The sequence below is a fragment of the Myxine glutinosa genome, chromosome 13, assembly GCF_964187855.1.
Source record: "Myxine glutinosa chromosome 13, kmMyxGlut1.1, whole genome shotgun sequence".
NCBI lineage: Eukaryota > Metazoa > Chordata > Myxini > Myxiniformes > Myxinidae > Myxine > Myxine glutinosa.
In genome coordinates, this window is record NC_136273.1 from 67,865,709 (window position 1) to 67,886,257 (window position 20,549).

General features: G+C 43.4%; 1 protein-coding gene across 3 annotated transcripts in view; it reads left to right on the top strand.

Annotated features, from left to right (window-relative positions):
- IWS1 (interacts with SUPT6H, CTD assembly factor 1) overlaps positions 1 to 20,549 on the top strand; it is a 70,342-nt gene that overhangs the window by 40,994 nt on the left and 8,799 nt on the right. For all 3 annotated transcript variants that reach the window (XM_068103699.2, XM_068103701.2, XM_068103700.2), the window contains 8 exons: positions 6,831 to 7,404; positions 8,089 to 8,155; positions 8,347 to 8,477; positions 9,275 to 9,425; positions 9,990 to 10,072; positions 11,422 to 11,551; positions 15,043 to 15,160; positions 19,236 to 19,344. In XM_068103699.2, coding sequence (XP_067959800.2) covers positions 6,831 to 7,404; positions 8,089 to 8,155; positions 8,347 to 8,477; positions 9,275 to 9,425; positions 9,990 to 10,072; positions 11,422 to 11,551; positions 15,043 to 15,160; positions 19,236 to 19,344 — 1,363 coding nt within the window. The remainder of the gene's footprint in view (positions 1 to 6,830; positions 7,405 to 8,088; positions 8,156 to 8,346; positions 8,478 to 9,274; positions 9,426 to 9,989; positions 10,073 to 11,421; positions 11,552 to 15,042; positions 15,161 to 19,235; positions 19,345 to 20,549) is intronic.

Consider the following 20,549-nt stretch of genomic DNA (forward strand, 5'->3'; position numbering starts at 1 on the left):
TTAAAGGGAAAGATCCCGATACAGAACCACTCAAGCATGCCATTGTTGATCAACCAGGTGATTGAAGTGAAGTTCCCGTTACATAAGCAGCCATTACAATTGAAGAAATGTGTTTGTAAAGCTGCATATTTCAAAAAATGAAAGTGATAAGGTTATTTTGATGTACAGTTTAAATATATTGTTACGTGTTACCTCCCCAAACCCCGGTTACGGTGCCCCTCAGAGTCTCAAGAGGGAACGCGGCAGGAAGATTTGTTATTTTGCGTGTTCTAATAAACCATGGTAAAACCACACCAATGCAATTGTGTAGAACAAAATAAGTAATTGTATTAAGAACTCTCACATTCACAATAATAACACTTTTAAAGAAAGTACCATCATTCCCCAGTGCTCTCAAAGCCAGGAACTCACGATATGCCAAACGTGAGTGGGATGTAACATTCCCCAAAGTCCGTGCACAGATCTCCACGCTGGTTGAAAATCGAGGTCGTGCAGAACGGCAAATCAATACGCAGTTATTGGCGCGACTGTGGATGAGGAGTTACGAGGTGAGAGGTCGATATGGGAATTGAGCCGATAGGTAAACCAACGGCAATCGACATGATGAGGTCGATACGGAAATCCTAACGGCAAAATAAGATGCACCAAGCGGATAGCCTCTTCTTCTTTGAGGACAAAATGGCATGTAGGCCCGTAATGGAGGCGCTTGATTTCTCCAACGATGACTCAAATTGGTGATAAAACCTGAGACGCAGCTTTAATTGCACTTGCAATATATGACGATGTCGCAAACAATCCCTTTCACGGGAAGCCTCAACTCCTTCGTGACCAATATCAAAAAAGTCCGCTCGCAACCTCAACGCGATTCATCCCTGTATCTCTCTCCTGGCCATTCTCCTCCTCCTCCTCCTGGTTTTTTCCCGTGTTTTTCTTTTTCCTCCACAAACATTTCTTTTTACCTTTTACTGAAGTCATCTCCATTTCACACAAAAATCTTAACAACAATATTACTTGAAACTAAAAAAAATTCCTACAAGTATATAATAACGACAAAGGCGGAAGTGACGGATCTGTAACTATATATATATATATATATAAGTTCAAAACACACCTGGTCACAAATGTGCCGCACTGACCGGGTCCTCAGTCGAGGTCCTCAGCATCATCCCATTTTGGCCCTTCAACCTCGATACGGTCAGCTAAGGTGGGCCAGCAGGGGCACTTACACATCCACATGCAGCAACTACACCTGGATGCGTACATACCCCCACCCCCAGCCAGCGCGAATGCAGACTACAACAGCAACACCTCCACATCCAGAATCCACAGCACCAAACAAGCATGGTGGAACACTCAAACACCCACCTTTATACCCTTCACCACTCACCAACAAAACACACCAGATCATTCATACACACATCCACACACATCCACACACATCCACACACATCCACACACACCAACCAACCACCTACCCTTACAACCTACACCACTCAACATACAAAAACACACACACTCATGCAAAAATTCATTCATGCAAAAACACACACCCTCACCCACTCACTCACATACACAAAATAAGAAATAATAATAGTAACAAAAACAAACAAACAAACAAAAAAAAACCACACACAACCAACCACCTACCCTTACCAACATGCACCACTCATGCAAACATGCAAAACCATTCGTGCAAAACCACACCCACTCATGACCCACTCCTGAAACACACGCACACACACACACACACCTCCATATCTATTCTGTAACCTCAACCTATGTCGGGAGGGGACTCAGGTATTCACCACAAGGAAAGATTGACAAGCATTTATTAATTCACCAAGTTCACAGCTGTGGAGCAGAGCCAGCAATATACAGCACGTACGGACAGTGCGCCACGCCAGCCCTCCTACCGAGCAAGCGGACTCGAGTCCGGTTTATATACGAATACTTAATCAGAAGATCTCCGCTGAAACTGAGCTCGAACAAAGGAAACTGGGCTAATGGTCCTCCCACCAGCATCCCTAAATGGGCTAATTTCCCCCACCAACGTCCTTTACTGGGCCAGGTCCCCCACCGACATCCGTCCTGTTGCCTCAGGGGAGTGAAGCAAGCGCTGTTATCTCGCGGGCCAGATGTCCTTTCAAAACTCCAGGATGACCAAAAGCTGTAATTCACGCGAGGGAGTTTGCATTCCTGGTCCCGGTGGGATCGTAAATGTGCAGGAGGCCGTTTGAAGAGTCCCAGACTTTCGTTTATACTTTCAGCGAGCATTCTCATTCGACCCAGTCCAGAGCAGTGAAAATCAAGCATTCTAACTACATGAAAGCATTCTACCATATGAAAATCAATTAATGATCATAAGAGTCTACCAGAGAAAAGTTCTGTGTACACAAAACTCATGTATCCCACGTATAGAGATTTACATTTCACACATTGTCCGCATTTCTTCCCGTGGCTCGTAAAACAGCTTCAAAGCGAAGGAGAGGTTTTAACAGACCCGTTTGGCGTGCGAGGGGAAGCATGCATTCTCATTTGAAATATATAATGGCGAAGCAAAAACTTCTTTTATTAACTACAAATAACAGTTTATACTATAGTTTATAACAGAGTTTGTACAGCAACAAACTCTGACCGACACCTACACCATTCGACGTGCCTCCATAAACTTCCTCCAAATGCAAAATGAGCCTTTCAAGGCAACCTGGGCCACCTTGTCACATATCCTCCTTCTTTCTGTCCCACACACTCCAAGCCGAGCAAGAAATGCAGAAAAGGAATTTCCAATATACCCTCTACACCCCACCTCAAATGGCTGACACGAAACTCGCCAACCCTTCTCCCGGCAATCTGCCTCCAGCTCACTGTACTTTCCTCTCTTCCTCTCGTGCACCTCCTCCATGTTCTCTTCCCAAGGTACAGACAATTCCCCTAAGATGACCTGTCTTATTGCACCTGACCAAATGGCAATGTCAGGCCGCAACCTTGTCACACGGATCTCCTCGGGGAATACCAATTGTGGCTTTAGGTCTGCCACCACCTGCCAATCACAAGCATCTGACAGCCCTCTTGCTTTCACCTCCTCCTCTTTCCACCTCTTACCACTTGGCCCTCCTTGACAAACCACACCTCTCCCCCATCAGTCTCCTTCTCCACTCTTCTCTCTCTCTCGACCTCAGCACCTCTTGTTGCACCATCTGCACCACCACCACCAGCACCTGATCATGTCGCCACCTGTATTGTCCTGCTGCCAATGCTACTGAACATGCACTCAGTGCATGCTGCACCGTTCCCACACCTCCACACAAATAACATCTCTCCTCCTGCAACAACCCCCACAATCTCAAGTTTACTGGTGACAGAAGCGCATCATACGTTGCCCGCAACAGGAAATTCAACAATTTTGGCTCCATCCTCCAAATCTCTTGCCACTTCAACATCCTCACCTGCACACCTTCCCACCTAGTCCAAGCACCTTGCTGTGCCTGACCGACTGCTTTCACATATCTCCCCTCCTCTTCCTTTCTTCTCACCTCCCTCTCAACCATCTTCCTCCTCTCTTTCACACATGCCTTTACCCATCGCTCATGCTTCATCCACCCCAAGCCATGCTTCCCGTGCTGTACCATCCCCATGACCTCCTCCTGTTGCAACCGTTCCTCCATCTCGTCCACCTCTGCTCTTGCAAAGCCACTTCCGACTTCCCTTCTTCTCTGGGAGAGCATTCTTTACCACTGCATCACTTGAATCCCCTAACATCATGAACTCCCGCACCCTCACCACCTTAAACTCCTTTGTTAATGATGTCAAGGGAAACTGGAGTTTTCCACCCAGACCATAAAAGGCAATGTTCGTCAAACAGCGTGGCACTCCCAACCACCTCCTCACAAACCCGCTCACCACAACCTCCATCCTCTCTACATGCCCAATCGCAATATCATACATCATCAATGGGCACGATACTCGTGGCATCAATCCAAACTTTAAACACCATACCTTCAACTTACCTGGCAAACCACATCCATCAATCCTCTTCAAACCTCTCAAAAGCTTGTTTCTGACCTCCTCCACTCTTCCCACATCATTCAACTCCACTGTATACCATCTTCCCAAACTCTTCACAGGGGCCTCCACCAATGATGGAACCACCTCCCCTCCCAGCTCAAACCTGTGCATGTTATCCACCACTCCTCGTCTCACTACCACACTCCTCGACTTTCTTGCTTTAAATCCCATTCTTGCCCACCGCATCAACCTTTCCAGTCGTCCCAGTACCTCTACTGCTGCATCAGCGGACTGTTGGACAACTGTCAGATCATCCATGAAAGCAAACATCGCTGGCAACCTCTGACCAGGGGCTAGCTCCACTTCTTTCCCATGTCCACTCACCGCACGTATCAACAACTCCATAACCACCACAAACAAAATAGGGGAGATGGTACATCCCATCGGGATCCCCACTTCCAACTTCTGCCACTCTGTTACATAGGACTGTGTCGCAAACCGCATCCAAAACTGATCATAATATGCCATCAAAAAACTCCAAAATCTCCGTGGCACCCAAAATAAATCCATGGCATACCTGATCAAGGCATGCGGCACTGACCCATATGCATTCTCCAAATCCAGCCAAACCACTGCCACATCCTTCCTTTGCCTCTTTGCCTCCTGCAACACTTGCCAGACCATTGCCGAGTGTTCAATGCATCCTGGTGATCCTGGTATTCCTGCCTTCTGCACAGAACCATCCACAAAACCATTCCCTCTGATAAAGCCTGAGAGCCGTGCCACAAAGACACATCAATATCTTCCCATCTACATCGAGCAATGATATTGGTCTAAACTGCTCCAGTGTCACAGCCTCCTCCTGCTTTGGAATATAAACTCCTTCTGCCCAAGTCCATTGACTGGGCACCACTCCTTGCCTCCATACCACGTTCAGAGCCTTCCACAGATACTGCCTGATGCCTTCACAACTCTTAAACATCTTGTATGGCACTCCACTTGGTCCTGGAGCCGATGCCGCCCGTGCCTTCCTCAAAACTGCCTCAATCTCAGACATCTTTGGCTCTGACAAATCAAATGGAACACCTGGCTCTGTCGGTCTCACCAATCCTTCGATGTCCTCCACCACTTCGTTCCTCCTTGTGTCTGCATACGTGACATGCAGGTGACCTTCCAACTCTTCCTTTGGTACCTTCAGTACACCACCTCGAGATGGCTCCAACAGATCCTTCATAAACTGAAAAGGCTTCTCAAGGAACCTCTTTCTCTTCCTCTGGCTCTCCTTTCTTCGCCTCTTCATCCTTTCCACTCTCTTCAACTTCACCAACCCCATCCTCTCCTGCTTCGTCAACACCTCAAGCCCATTCCTCTCCCCTTCCACTGCCCTCTTCCATGTTATATATTTATATTTCCATCTTATATATTTATATATATGCATATATATTTATATATACACACAGAACCCGTTAATATGCGATCCATTAATATGCGATTTCGGATAGCACTCGGTCGACCCTTGGTACCCAAACATTTTGATAAATTAGTAGGAAAAAATCAAAAAATGACAAGAATCGAGCATGTTGTACATTGTACATGGCCGCCATCTTGATTTTTAAAAAAAATAACGCGCGTAAAAGTTCGCTTTCATAACACCAACATGACGTTCATAACACCTCTGGTTTACTTAACATTTCACAAATTATTATTAATATGATATTGACACGAGTGTTTATCTACGTAAGCTGATTTAACCTTTCATCTCCACCGGCCGGGCCCGGGAACTGCAAAGTGTCAAGACGCATTGACACCTGTCTCTCTCCCCGACTCATCTCAGTCAGTGCTTCCCGTATAAATATTGCATTCTTTTCAACTCAAATCATATCACCTTCAGTTTCTATGGCGTTTACATCATTTACATCACTTGAAAACGTTTTTTTCGAGCAATCAAATCCAATCGGCCCAATCCAATCGCCATCTTGTTCTTCTAAACATTGTATAAACACCATAACCAGTGATGACTCCATTGACGTTTCGTATCCACGTCTGCAGCAAGGCAACGCGTTTTCCCCACGAACCCATGCAAATGGATTTTGTATTTTGAACAATATTTCTTGATTTCTATGTTTTTTGTATATTGTGTCTTGTATAATAAAAATTGTATAAGTATTATTACATATGTGTTGTTTTATTACGAAAAAGTATCTTTAAAAAAATTGACCAAGTTTCACCCGTCGTCACCCGACACAATCCAAGATGGCGGCCACCACGCTCATGCTGGAAGATAGGTAATACACGGTCTCAGTTAGCACACGGTCGATTTTCCTGGCTCCCATGGATCGCATATTAACGGGTTCCGAGTGTGTATATATATATATATATACACACGAGTGTATAGCCTGTATAGCCATAGCCTGGTGTTGGCTTAGCGGTTAGGGTGCCGGCTTGGGATCCTAGGATCCTGGGTTCGAATCCCAGTCAATCGTTGAATTAACGCCAGGGGGGTTGACTCAGCCTGTCATCCTTCCGAGGTCGGCAAATTGAGTACCAGCTTGCTGGGATGAATTATCTCGGTGTGTACCCCGATTTAGAATAGGTACACCGTATCCCTGCGCATCGTAAGAGGCGACTAAGGGTTGGTGTCAGGAAGGGCATCCGGCCATAAAAACATTGCCTCAAACAGGGAACCATGAGCTCATGGGGCCCGCAAGACTAGCCCCTGCTCTAGCGGGGAAAATGGCCTTAAAACGATCATTCATTCATATTTTATACGAGTATATGCACAACCACAACTGCTTTTCATTGTCTTTGATCATCATGTGTTGCAGCCAGGAAGAAGAGCCGTGTGATGTATGAAAATGACGATGTCGATGATGGTGTAAGAGAAGAGCACAGTGTGGAGGAGATGGATAGGGGAATTGAAAGAGAAGAAGAAAAAGCAATGGAAGAAGACGATTTTGAGAACCAGAAGGTTACGGCTATTTCCCCAGAAAAGGGTGTTGCATCTGGCTCTGAGGAAGAGGGTGAGGTAGAGGAGAATGAGCTGAGGCCTTTGTCGATGTCTCCACCGCATCTAGCTCGACTACGCTCTGATGAAGAAGAAGAATTGGATCTGGAAGGCCGACCTGCGGGTCCAAGCCGTGGACAAGGCCTGGTATCGGACAGCGATTCTGATCAGGACAGAACAACGTCCACCCAGAGAAAAGGCTCTTTAACTTTGGATGAAGAGCGAGAGGCTCTCTCCAATTCACCAGCAGAAATACAAGAAGGGAGGATGGGAAAGGAAGAGATGTTTGATCAATTAGAAGATGACAAACAAGAAATACCTGCACATAACAAAGAAGTGAAGTCACCAGAGAAGGATGATCAACTTTTCGCCAGTGACAGTGAATCTGCAGATGAGTATGTTTTACAGAATATTTTGTTGTTATTGTCCTTGTCTTTAATCATAAATGTTTACTTCAATAGTCCCACAATGTCTAAGGCTCGTGAACGAAATGTAAGGTAACTGCATGATGGGAAATTTAATTGAGGTGTACAACAACGTGATGTGTGAACATGTGTATGTCTTGTTCTCTGTACTTTCATTTCCCATCGTCCTTTGTCTGATGGCCATTTCACGTAATGTCAATACCATGCAGTGTCTTTCTCCTTTAGAAATTTGCTTCTGATCGATTTGTAAAATCTCTTCTCTCCATTTCATTAGACATGCTCTAACAATTGTTAAAGTTTGTTATCTAAATTGAGTAAACATCATGTCTCTTTTCAAACAATGTTATATTTTTGAGCTATGCTCTAAAGTCTAAAAGGAAGGAGTAGATCTCACATATACAAGTGCTGTATTTTCAGTTTCTTTGAGGATTTTAATTGGTTGGTTCAGGTTTTGGAAGTTGTACAATAAAACTCTCATGGACACAGAACATATGTTATTTTGTGTGAATAGTGGGGCTTTAATTTTGTTTTATTTTGGGGATTGGGGGGGGGGGGGGAGGGGGGGGGGGTTGGCGGAGGGTTTACTTGAAATACTGAATTTTTTCGCTAAAATTTTCTTTGCACTATAATTAATGCCAGCTTATTTTACAACAGCACAGGGGTTGGCAACCTCATTGCAGACATCTTTGGAGAATCTGACAATGAGGAAGAAGAGTTCACTGTGAGTATTAAAACCTTCCATTTAATATCCTGTTTAGTTCCCCTTCTTTGTTATCTTATGTTGCTTTACCTTCCATCTTTAATATGAAATGTTTTGTCCTGTTTAGATCAAGTTTTGTTGCCTTGCTTTGCTGTATTTTTGTACTACCCTGTATATGGATTTCAGTCTCTCACAGATTTGTTTTCCGATAGGGCTTCGGGCTCGAGGAGTTGGAGCAAGAAGCTGCTGCAATGGGAAAGAATTCTGGAAGAAAGAGAGTTCGTGAAGACTCTGAATCTGATTCACAAGAGGATGAGCGGAGGAGACACATACCAGGGGCCGAGTGAGTGTTGATAACATTTTGATGAATATGCAATCGATAGCCATTTCCCTAAAATTTAAAATGCCACTGTGACCTTAGTCTCTCAGCCTTTGATCAACTTTTATGTGAATACAATACCATACTACCAAACTTGTCCAACAAAAATGTGAACAGGAAAATATATGTTCCCTGACTGCACTTTAAAAAAAAAAGAGTTGTGGAAAAAAGAAAAAAAGAGGAAGAGGTTCCTAAATTTTAATTGTTTTAATACTGAAGAAGACATGATAGACATGTGCACACGTTTGTGTGCATCTGTCTTAATTATATGGACGCATTGGACTTTAACTTTGGCTCTTTTTATTTGGGGAGGTTTTTATTTGTCAGTTCTGTTTTTCATCCATCGGGCTTGCTTTTCTGTCCGTCAGCCCTGCTTTCCGTCCGTCGGCCCTGCTTTCCGTCCGCCGGCCCTGCTTTCCATCCTCCGGCCCTGCTTTCCATCCGCCGGCCCTGCTTTCCGTCCGCCGGCCCTGCTTTCCGTCCGCCGGCCCTGCTTTCCGTCCGCCGGCCCTGCTTTCCGTCCGCCGGCCCTGCTTTCCGTCCGCCGGCCCTGCTTTCCGTCCGCCGGCCCTGCTTTCCGTCCGCCGGCCCTGCTTTCTGTCCACCGGCCCTGTTTTCCGTCTGCCCTCTATTTTCTCCCGTCCGCCATGGCTGTTTTCTGTCTATGGGGTCTGTTTCCCCCGTCTGTTTCCCCCATCTGTTTCCCCCGGCATTCCCTTGTTTATTTGGCAACCAGTCTCTTTCATGGTTCCTGTCTGCAGCGCTGACTTTGTCTATGACTTTGACCTGATGCTTCAGCATCGAAAGGAAATGAACCGACGTCGCCATAGGCATCGTGATGGTGGGACATTCATCAGTGATGTTGATGATCTGATTAGTGCGATGGTTACCCGCATGAATCAGGCCACAGAGGTGAGTTTGTTTACCTTTTTTGCTCTCAGACTTTGCACCAAGTACTCCTAAAGGAGGTGTTTTAGATGGCTGGATTACCTAATGCAAACGAAAAGCATCATGTTTAAAATTGATTTATCACCTTAGGGTTTTCCATGGGCTTAGTCACTATAAATGAAAAACATGCACATTTGCTTTCTGTGAAAAATTATCCACAAAATAAAATTATATTTTGCTTAGCTGATGATTGCACTCCTGTGCACCCTCCCTGTCCTGCTGTTGCTGCTTACATATACCGTATTATCTTTTTAATGCTCACAAAGTATTTATGTCTTGCATTGTTAATTTGACTTCTCTTTACCATGTATGTCTCCTTTTTTTCCGGGATGTGACAAAGAAATAAGAGGATGTCTCCTTTCACTCTTTTTTTATACTTCTTGTAGGTCTGGAGCTAGTATGTCATGATTCATGCTTTCTTACATACTCCTGTTTTTCATTTTCTTATTCAGCATTTCTCTCAAATCCAGAGGCAGTTATTAATGCTTGTTTGTCTGTGTATGCATGCTTGTCTGATGTCTTTTAAAGGCGGACAAAGAACTCAATACACAAAAAAAGCCAGCACTGAAGAAGCTCACAATGCTACCGACGGTCGTGACCCATTTAAAGAAGTACGAACTGCAGGGAAATGGGACTCTTGACTGCATGCTTTGTATACCTACGTACCAGGTTCTGATAAGCCACAGTAAAGATCCACATATATGCATTCTAAATGCAGATGTGCCACGCTTGAGCCAATAGAGCAAACCTCACTGCATGCCACACGTCTTGTGAGTTGAGAAACCTGTGCCATTTTGGATTGTAGCCCTATGTGCAAGGGGAAGGTAATTGTGAGGAGAATAAATGGCTTATTGTTGTTTCATTCCTACATTTGTATGCCGGAATGCATGTAGGAATGGTTTTGCTCGCTAATCATGAAAGGGGAGGCATGCACGATAGCAATGTAACATGATATTTATTTCAGAAAAAGCCTTAATCCTTTCTCTATGAGATATTTGCTGGTCCTCTGGAAAGTCAGCTTTGCTTGAGATTCCCAGGAAGTTTCATAATTTTACTGTATAGTATTTCCACTTTGAAATGGAATCACTGGATGATTTTGGAATATTCAAAGTATGCATGCTATTCCATACTTTTTGTTTAGTAAAATATTTAGAAAAAAAGAGTTTTGTAAAAAAAGATTTAGAAAAGGAATGGAAGAGGAGAGAATATGTGGATAAAATTAAGTTGCTGGAGTTAGGGATATAATATGAAAAGTAGATTTGAAGGTGTTAGCAGATGCAGAAAAGGAGGGAAATATAATGTATAACTCGATGAGAGTGGGTGGGGGTTAGAGTGGCAATAATACCATGATTCGTTTTGTGTATGTAATATGTCGATTTATTCTTACACTTTTACTCTTTAGAAACTCTGAATGTAGTTCTGAACCTTTTCTTGATAAAGATAGATTCTTCCTTATATTCCTTTAAACCTGTGTCCACCAATGAGAGAGAGAGAGAGAGAGAGAGAGAGAGAGAGAGAAGAGAGAGAGAGAGAGAGAGAGAGAGAGAGAGAGAGATAGATAGATAGATAGATAGATAGATAGATAGAGATACACAGAGAGAGAGACACACACAGAGAGAGAGAGAGAGAGAGAGAGAGACACACAGAGAGAGAGAGAGAGAGAGAGAGAGAGAGAGAGAGAGAGACACACAGAGAGAGAGAGAGAGAGAGAGAGAGAGAGAGAGAGAGAGAGAGAGAGAGAGAGAGAGAGAGAGAGAGAGAGAGAGAGAGAGAGAGACACAGAGAGAGAGAGAGAGACACAGACAGAGACACAGAGAGAGAGACAGAGACAGATTCATTAATTCAGGAAGATGCACAGATGTATTTAAGCACAGGTACAATGAATGGATGGATTAAATGAGAAATCCTCATGTCTTATATCATATGACCAGTCCTTTTCATTGATCTGTTTTATGTGTAGACAAGACCTGAAGGAAACTTTCATCGACAGCGGTGTGCTCACAGCTATTGGTGGTTGGCTCACTCCTCTGCCAGATAAAAGTTTACCCAACCTCAAGATTCGTGATGAGCTACTGAGAATCCTGCATGAGGTAAGAGTGTGGGATGGGATCAGAGAGCTCGCTCGGTATTCTCGATCTCGTTTTCATGATTTCTTAACACAGGCTTGTCTCAGGATCGAAAACATTGTGACACTTCCTGAGGCTTTGTCCCATGTAAATATGCTAAGGGAATGAGGAGCCATCATTATGCCTCATTTTCTCCCTTCTTACGACTTGGTACCTCTACTTAATATTAACTATTTACACTATCAGAGGGATGTTGAAATTTGGAATTGAACCTTGTACAATGAAAATCGATTTGACCAATCTCCGCCAAATTTTACATGTGCGCTGGTGGTAGAAGAATCGGGTAATGGGCACAAAACACCCCTTTCTTCCTCCGCAAGGATCGGGAGGCTTGCTATTTTTACCTGTAAATGCGACAGTGTATGTGTTTTACTGACCCCTGCCAGAGGGATGGAGTATTATTAACACTGGCACCAAATAAATTTCATTTCTTTGTGAAGACAAAGGCCTAGAGGTAATAATTGCTGAAAATAAACTGAAAGTTGTAATAATAAAAAGGAAAATAAAAAACTACGATGAGGATAACATGAGGAGAAAACAAGGCCAGGTGTTTGAAGACAACCCAAAAATATTCTACAGTGAATTCGGGAAATGGAAGCAGAATGTGTCATCCCCTCCTGAAAAAGATCAACTGGAACGATTCTGGAAAGGAATTTATGAAGATTGAAAAGACCACAATAAGGAGGCGGAATGGATCCGAAACCTGGAAGAGAAAAAGCAACATCTTGAGGAAATGCCTTCAGTAATATAATTGATGCAGAAAATAGAAGACAACAACTGGCAAAGATGGCAAACTTCAAAAGCGCTGGCCCAGATGGGATCCAAAATTTCTGGTTAAAGCAATTTGATGCTCTCTACGTTCACTATGCTCGGGCATTTAATGAACTTATCCAAGGGGACCGGGAAATGGATAAATGGCTCACAGAAGATAACACCTTCCTCATCCCAAAATCTGGAGAGACCCAAATACTACACAAAAACCGGCCAATAACCTGTCTACCAACAACATACAAACTTTTAACAGGAATCGTCACAAAAACCATGACACCACCTAACACAATAAGGAGGTGGCCTCGAGGCAGAAGAGAAGGGATGCAAGAGAGGATGTTATGGAACAATAGACTACTTATTACTAAACAAGGCCATGCTCGAAAATTGCAATACGAGAAGAACCAAATTGTCCACAGCATGGATAGACGATTTTAAAAAAGCTTTTGACAGTGTCCCACCTCCATGGATGATAAAGTGCATGCAAATATACAAGATAAATCCCCAAATAATCAAGCAGATTGAGAAAGCCATGGATCTATGGAATACCACAGTAATCTTGCAGCACTCAGAAGGAAAGATTGAAATACCAAAAGTAAAGATATGACGTGGGTTCTTCCAAGGTGACAGCCTGTCCCTCTCTTGTTTTGCTTGGCTGTGGACCCACTAAGTAACCTCATTAATGAGAAAGGACAGAGATACACCCTAACATCCAATAAAAGTACGTCCAATGAAATAAGAAAGGTGGCGCATCTACTGTATATGGATGATTTAAAACTCTGCACTGAACAATGCAACATTGGCAGAACAACTGAAATTAGTGAAACGGTTGTCCATCGACATACAAATGGAATTTGGCCTAAATAAGTGTACAAGTGCACATTCATGCAAGGTAGGCCAACAAAAACAGACAACATAAAAATCGACATAGACACCACAATGCAGGAGCTAGGCAACGGAGCATCTTACTAGGGCGTCCTGTTCAGATGATACACACCCTGGAATAGAAGAGGGCCACCAAATTTGTCGTAAAAAAAATGCTAAAAACAATTACCAAAGAATGCCTGCATAGAACGAGGCTGATCCTCAAAAAATATCTCGCCCCATGAAACAAAATCAAAGCCATAACCCTACTAGCAGTACCAGTGTTCCAGTACAGCTGAGGAATAGTAAACTGGCCACAAGCAGATGTCAAAAAACTAGATATCCAAACAAGGAAACTCCTTGCTATCCACAAAATGGTATACAAAAATCAGTGCATCCCAAGAATGTACCTGCCAAGGAAAGAAGGAGGTAGCGTCTTGATGGAACTCAGTCAATTGCACAGAGCAACGACTGTAGGATTAGCAGAGTACGTGAAAATTGCAACAGACTTCTGAATACAATTTGTGTCCAAGCATGAACACAACAAGCCAGGAAAGGTATCTCTCACTCACCTTGCAAAAAACTTACCAAAACAAGTGCAATGAGAAGATGTCATGTACCAAACCAAAACAGCCGCGAATACAGCCCCAACTATTGCAAAAAGACAAACCAGACAGACATAGTACTCAGGAACAAAAAAGAAAAAGACAGCATTGCTGATTGAGATATCAGTACCCAGCGATTTTGGCCTAAATAATGCAGAAATCAAGAAAATGACCAGATACCAAGAACTCAAGAATGAAGTGAAAAGATCCTGGAAGCTGAAGAGCACCGACATTGTAATAGTGATAAATGGAGCAAAATGAATGATAAAGAAGAACCTTTGAGATATTAAAAACCATCCTTGGAAACATTACCACAAACAAACTACATTTGGAGGCTGTACGGGGCTCAGTGATGATCCTGAAAAGAGCCTTTAGGACAAAACTCTGAGAACAACACAATTTCACAACTTGGCACATGAATCCCAATCCTTCGAGTCCTGGGAGGACTCGGTTCCACCGACTAAACCCAAATTTTGGAGACAACAACCAAAGACACAGTCAGGCAACCACACAGGCAATCACAGACAGACACGTACAGACACACAGATAGACACGTACAGACACACAGATAGACACGTACAGACACACAGATAGACACGTACAGACACAGATAGACACGTACATTTACACAGATAGACACGGACATTTCACAGATAGACACGTACAGACACACCGATAGACACGTACAGACACACCGATAGACATGTACAGACACACAGATAAACACGTACAGACATACAGATAGACACAGATACACAGATACACTTACAGACACATACAGACATACACAGATAGACAAACACACGCACGCACACACACACACACACACACACTGACACAGATAGACACACACATACAGATGCATAGGCGGATACAGATAGACATGCACACACAGGCAGACATGCACACACACGCACACACGCACACACACACACACACAATGACCAGGCACACACACACACACTTCTTGAATTATATATGCAATATGATTCCTTAAACTCAAGCTTAACAGGATGTACAAGAATATAGGATAAAATAGACTGACTTTAACATAGGATAGGGGATTCAAAACAGTGGTTTGTGCATCATGAGACAAGCAAACGGACCAACAAATGGAAATGTATTCATTTAATTGCATTCATTATTTAAATATTCCTCGACATCTTCAAGTTAAAATTGCTCAGTTTTATTTATTTTCATTCTCTCTCTGCTCTCCAGCTACCCAGCATCCCCCAAGAGGCATTGAAGGGCAGTGGAATCGGGCGTGCAGTGATGTACCTTTACAAACATCCCAAGGAGTCACGGCAAAACAAAGACCTGGCCGGCAAGCTCATCAGTAAGTGTTGTTTATATTGCTGAAAGTCTCACCACTAAACCTCTAATCTCGACCTATTTCCTCATAATGGAACTCTGCTTCTTGTTGGGGACTGTTGGAGTGATCGATTTATTTTTGTCCAAATTCTTAGCAACATTACAAATACTGTGTTGTCTAAAAGCTGAAAATGACTTTTATGTTTATGAAAATGACCTAGCTATGATATCAATGTTTTCATTTTCTTCTCTTTATTATGCTCACAAATTTATTTGGTGATCTATTTAATTTAAATTTGTTTGAAAGGACTTAAATTTGTCGATCTCCTAAATTAACTTTGCAGTCAACTGGTTTAGCCTTTGCTTTGATGCGCCCTATACCGCCCAATATTGGAAACCAATCAAAGTTGCCCGGCTAATGCCTGAATGGAAGACCTCCATGGAATTCCATGTGTTGTAGGATATTTTATTCAAATAATGTAAAAGCAGGCAAAATTGTGAAACCCTAGACAGAACAGGACATCAGCACACCCCAAGCAGTGGCGCACCAAATGTTCAACGATGAATATGGGACTTTCAAAATGACGTATGAATGCTAACGAGACCGCGTGTGTGTGTGTGTGTGTGTGTGTGTGTGTGTGTGTGTGTGTTTTCGATAGAGTTGACATTGTTGAAGCTCACATTGGTCTTACTAGCAGAGTAACCACCCTCTGGGTGGGTAGAGTTTGCGCATTACTCGCTGAATATAGTAGTCTGTGTTTTGCTAGAAGACTAGAGATGTTGAGTGGTGTGTGTCTAAAAGGTCTAAAAAGGGTACGTTACAATAGTAGTTAGGGTCTAATGGCGCTTTTCCATTGCACAGAACGATAGGGCTGTACAGTACGGTTCGGTACGGTACGGTAATCCCTGTCGTTTTTCCATCGCACAACAGAACCATGAAAATAGGCGGAGTTATCTCAAGTGACGAAAAAACCCCGCTCAAAACGGTCTGCAGTATTGCTAGCTCCACCCATAGGTCCGGGTTCGGCTCGCTTGGTACCTATCTATAGCAGGAACCAAATTTAGCATGGGTTCTTAGGTACGGTACGGTTCGCTTCGCTTGGCAATGGAAAAACGAAAAAGGGATTTTAGTTACAGTACGGTACGGTATGGTACCGTGGTGGAAAAGCCCCATGTAGTGTCTAAAAAGGTCTCGGTGCTCTGAAGGATGTAAAGGGTGGTAAGGTCTAAGGGGTGTAAAGGTAATCAAGGGACCTAGGGGCTGTAAAGGTCTAAAGTGTCTGGAAATCTAAAAAGGGGTCTAAAGGGTCTATGGTAAAAGGGATCTAAAGGGTCGAACCCAGTATATTGGGTCGTAAGGGTCTTAGAGTTATCAAGGGTTGAAAGGTTATAAAGGGTATTAGAGGGTCTTAGGATTCTTTTTTTATGTTGAAGGCTCCAGTCTCAGGCTACATAGTCTTCATTGAGGCCAGGCCTCAAATAAAAGACCTCTATTGATAAAAAGTGAAGAGAAAATAGTCTGAGTTTTTGAGGAAGTAAAAAATATGCTTTTTGAAAAGGGGAAGGTCTTAAGTGTTTGGAAATAATGGGAAGGTAAAGAGTTCCAGAGTTTGGCAGTGGAAGAAACAAACATCATAATGGGCCACCCTTAAGTTGCCAATGGTCACACAATAATCATGCAATGTAGTGGCTTGTCGAGTATTCCGTGGTCTCGCTAATGGAGGTACACAAGCAGCAAGTTCTTGGGAGCAGAGACCGAAGTTTCATCCAAGTCTGTTAATAGCACAACAAAGGATTTCCCAAAGTCTCTCAGAGAAAAGGCCCAGACATTTGTAATGTAAGAAAGGATATCACCAGTAGATATTGCCTTGTGAAAGCCATATTAATGGTCAGATTGAAGACTGCGAGATTCAAGATGCTTGAGGAAATGGGAATTGAGAAGACATTCAAAGACTTTGGAAATAGTAGAAGTCATAGCAATAGGACTGTAGTTGGAAGGGTTTGAATGATCACCCATCTTTAAAATAGGCTGTAGTAAAGTATGTTTCCAGGAAAGAGGAAAAGTTTGGGTTTTTAAACGAAACAAACAAGCAAGCACGGGAGCAAGTTCTGAGGCACACTCCTTCAAGACACGAGGAGGAATGCCATCTTGTCATTATGCCTTGCTTGTGTCCAGAGAGAGGAGTACTTTTTTGACTGCGTGAAAATAGATTTTAGGGAGGGGAATAGGATTGGTAAGGAGTGCTTCAGGGGGAGATGGAATGTTAGTCAAACAGTGTGGAATTAGAGGAGAAAAGAGAAGTTGCTTTATCACTCAGAGAGACAGCGATAATATCATTGAAATGGAAAAGTGAAGGAAAGGTAGAGCGACATAAGTTGTTGGTGATACTTTTAGCCAAGGACCCGAAATATCTATTAGTGGAAGAAGATGAGAGTTTGTCGCATTTCTTTTGGATGAAGGAATGCTTTGCCTCGAGCACGAATAAAATGTATGCAATGATTTCTGGCAGATATGAAAGCTGACTGTGAGTCAGAGGAAGAAGAGCTTTTCCATGTCCAATATACCAACGTCCAACGCATCTCTTGCACGAATGGCCGCAGAGCAGGAATTGTTGAACTAAGAGTTGGTAGGAGAGTTCGACTTGAAAGAGAAGGGGGATATAAGCCTCCATTCTTACAACAATAACTTCAGCGATGCATTAGGCAGAGATCTAGGCATCGCCAGAGGAGAGGCATAAAGTAGTCTTTCCAAGGAAAATCAGAAAATAAGTTTCATAAGCCAGTCCATTCAGTGCTATTGAAATGCCAATACTGGTGTTTAGTCGGAGCAGTCAGAGAAGGTGTGGTGGTAAGTAAAGTGATGTTCACAAGATTGTGGTCAGAAGAACCAATTCGAGGTAAAATTGTGTTGCTGTAATGCAATGGATTGGAATTGAATGAATATGAATGAATGAATGATCGTATTAAAGGCCATTTTCCCCGCTAGAGCGGGGGTTAGCCTTGCAGGCCCCATGACAATCATGGTTCCCTGGCAATGTTTTTATGGCCGGATGCCCTTCCTGACGCCAACCCTTAGTCGCCTCTTACAATGCGCAGGGATACGGTGTACCTATTCTAAACCGGGGTACACACCGTGATCATTCATCCCAGCAAGCGGGTACTCAATTTGCCGACCTCGGAAGGATGACAGGCTGAGTCAACCCCCCCGCCCCTCACGGCGTTAATTCAGCGATCGACCGGGATTCGAACCCAGGATCCTAGGATCCCAAGCCGGCACCCTAACCGCTAAGCCAACACCAGGATTGGAGGTGAAGAAAAAATCCAAGGTATTGGAAGAGTGGTCTAAATCCCTGTGTTAATGGTCTAACTGTGTCTAAAGGGTCTTTGCTGTCTCAGGAGTCTAAAGCGGTCTAAAGGTTTAAAAGGTACGTTCCGATAGTATGTAATTAAGATACATGGAGTGATGTGGGTTAGTGGCTGGACATACCCTTGCTCCATTATATAATTTTCCCGCTCCATTCCTACATATGGAGTGCTATCGTACTCCATGATAGATGGATGCTGATACTGATATATGGTATTTTTAAAGTTAATTTGCTAATAGCACTTGGTCGCTAAAAGAGTTTTAAACAAGGCACTCATATCACCAACTTTTTTTTAATCACACTGGCATGGACTTGATTATTAATTTTATCCAAATTACTTTAAAATAAATATTTTTATTCCTCTGCAGGCAGAGGCGCCAGAGGCATTATGTTTTCTGGTCAGCCGTGCATGCGTTTGTGCGAGTGCAGCAGTTTTCCATTGCTGTGATATTAACCTGTGAACCACTGAAGGGATTTTGACCAAACTTGGTACAAGTATGGACTGCGATACAAATATGAACTGATTCGATTTTTATTGGTTCAAAAGGTCAAATATCTATGGTTATGTGACCCTTTCTTGAAAATGTTTGTTACCACAATAACTTGTGAACCACAGAAGGGATTTCAACCAAACTTGATGCTTGATGTCAAGTTCTATTATTTTTTTTCATTTTGATATATGGAAGCCAAATAAATTGCATCTTTTGCTTTCCTTTTTTGTTTGGCTTCATTTAGACGAGTGGTCACGGCCAATATTTGGCCTTTCATCGAATTTCAAGGGCCTGTCCCGTGAGGAGCGTGAACAGAGGGACTTTGAGCAGGTGCCGAGTCGTCGAAGGCTCAGGTGAGGCTTTCTCATGATACAGAATCAGTCAAGACATAAATTTGAAGCTTATTAACAATTGATGCTCTGAAGGAGCAAGAGAGAAGGAGTGACCTATGTTTGTTTATGGATTTTTGAGATGAAATACTGCTAGCATAAACATAATCATATATCATACATAGTCCTTGTGATGAAGGACACCATGTGATGCAGGTGATCATAGTCCTTGTGATGATCTATTACATTGTTGCATGAGTGGGGTTTGAAGTATCATGTGAATGGCTTTGAAGGTGTGTGTGCGTGTGCGTGTGCACGTGAGCGTGTGCATGCGCATGTAAGTTATTATTGGCTGCTATCTTCCCTCAACGCGGTGCTTCTTTTTTTCCTTTTCTTCTTAATGCAAGGTCTAGGCTCGTGGAAGAGCTAGGATACATGACAAATCAGGACACAGCATAGCAAAGTGAACAGCAGGAGAAAGGGGAAATGCCAACAGCAGGGCAACTAGGGAGAAAGGAGACTGAGAACCTGGGGATGCAGTTAACGATGAGTGGTAGAGGAGAAAGCAAGGGATGAACAAGATGTGTACGTAAGCAAAGCTTTGTGAGGGGTGGTAGGTGGTTTAACGAGTGTAGAAAAGATAATGGTTGTGGATGGGGGATGACTTGTGATGGTGTTGAAGAGCTGTTTTGAAGACCTGGAGGGAAGAATTAGATTGAAGAGAGTGGGGAAGGTGGTTCACAGGAAAAAGGTGGAATAAATGAGTGCAGGTGAGCAGTGGTTCTGGATTAGGCAATTTGATGAGGAGGGGGTCGTCAGTGGATTGTGTGCATCCTGCAGACACATGGGCAGAGGAGAGGTAGGGGACAGATCATGGAGAAGGCAGAGGGTGCAAGAAGACAGAGAGACCTCCGACTTATTGGCGATGGCAAAATGATAGGCCCATAGACTCAGCTTCATCATGAGAGATTCCAATGATCTTGAAAGCCTTGGTTTCCATGGTGTCTCGCTGAGCAAGATGTGAGTCAGGTAAGCCAGGCTTGATGGGTGAGCAGTTCTCCATCAAGCTGCGGTTGAAAGCCTTGTAGATGGTTAGGGGCTCAGGTGTGCCAAGGAAGAACTTTGCACAACTGAGGATGCCCAGTCGGCATCTGGCTTTTGAGGCCAACTTTTAAATGTTGCTTGCACAAGAGAGATCATGGCTGAGAGTGAGACCCAAGGGTTGGCGT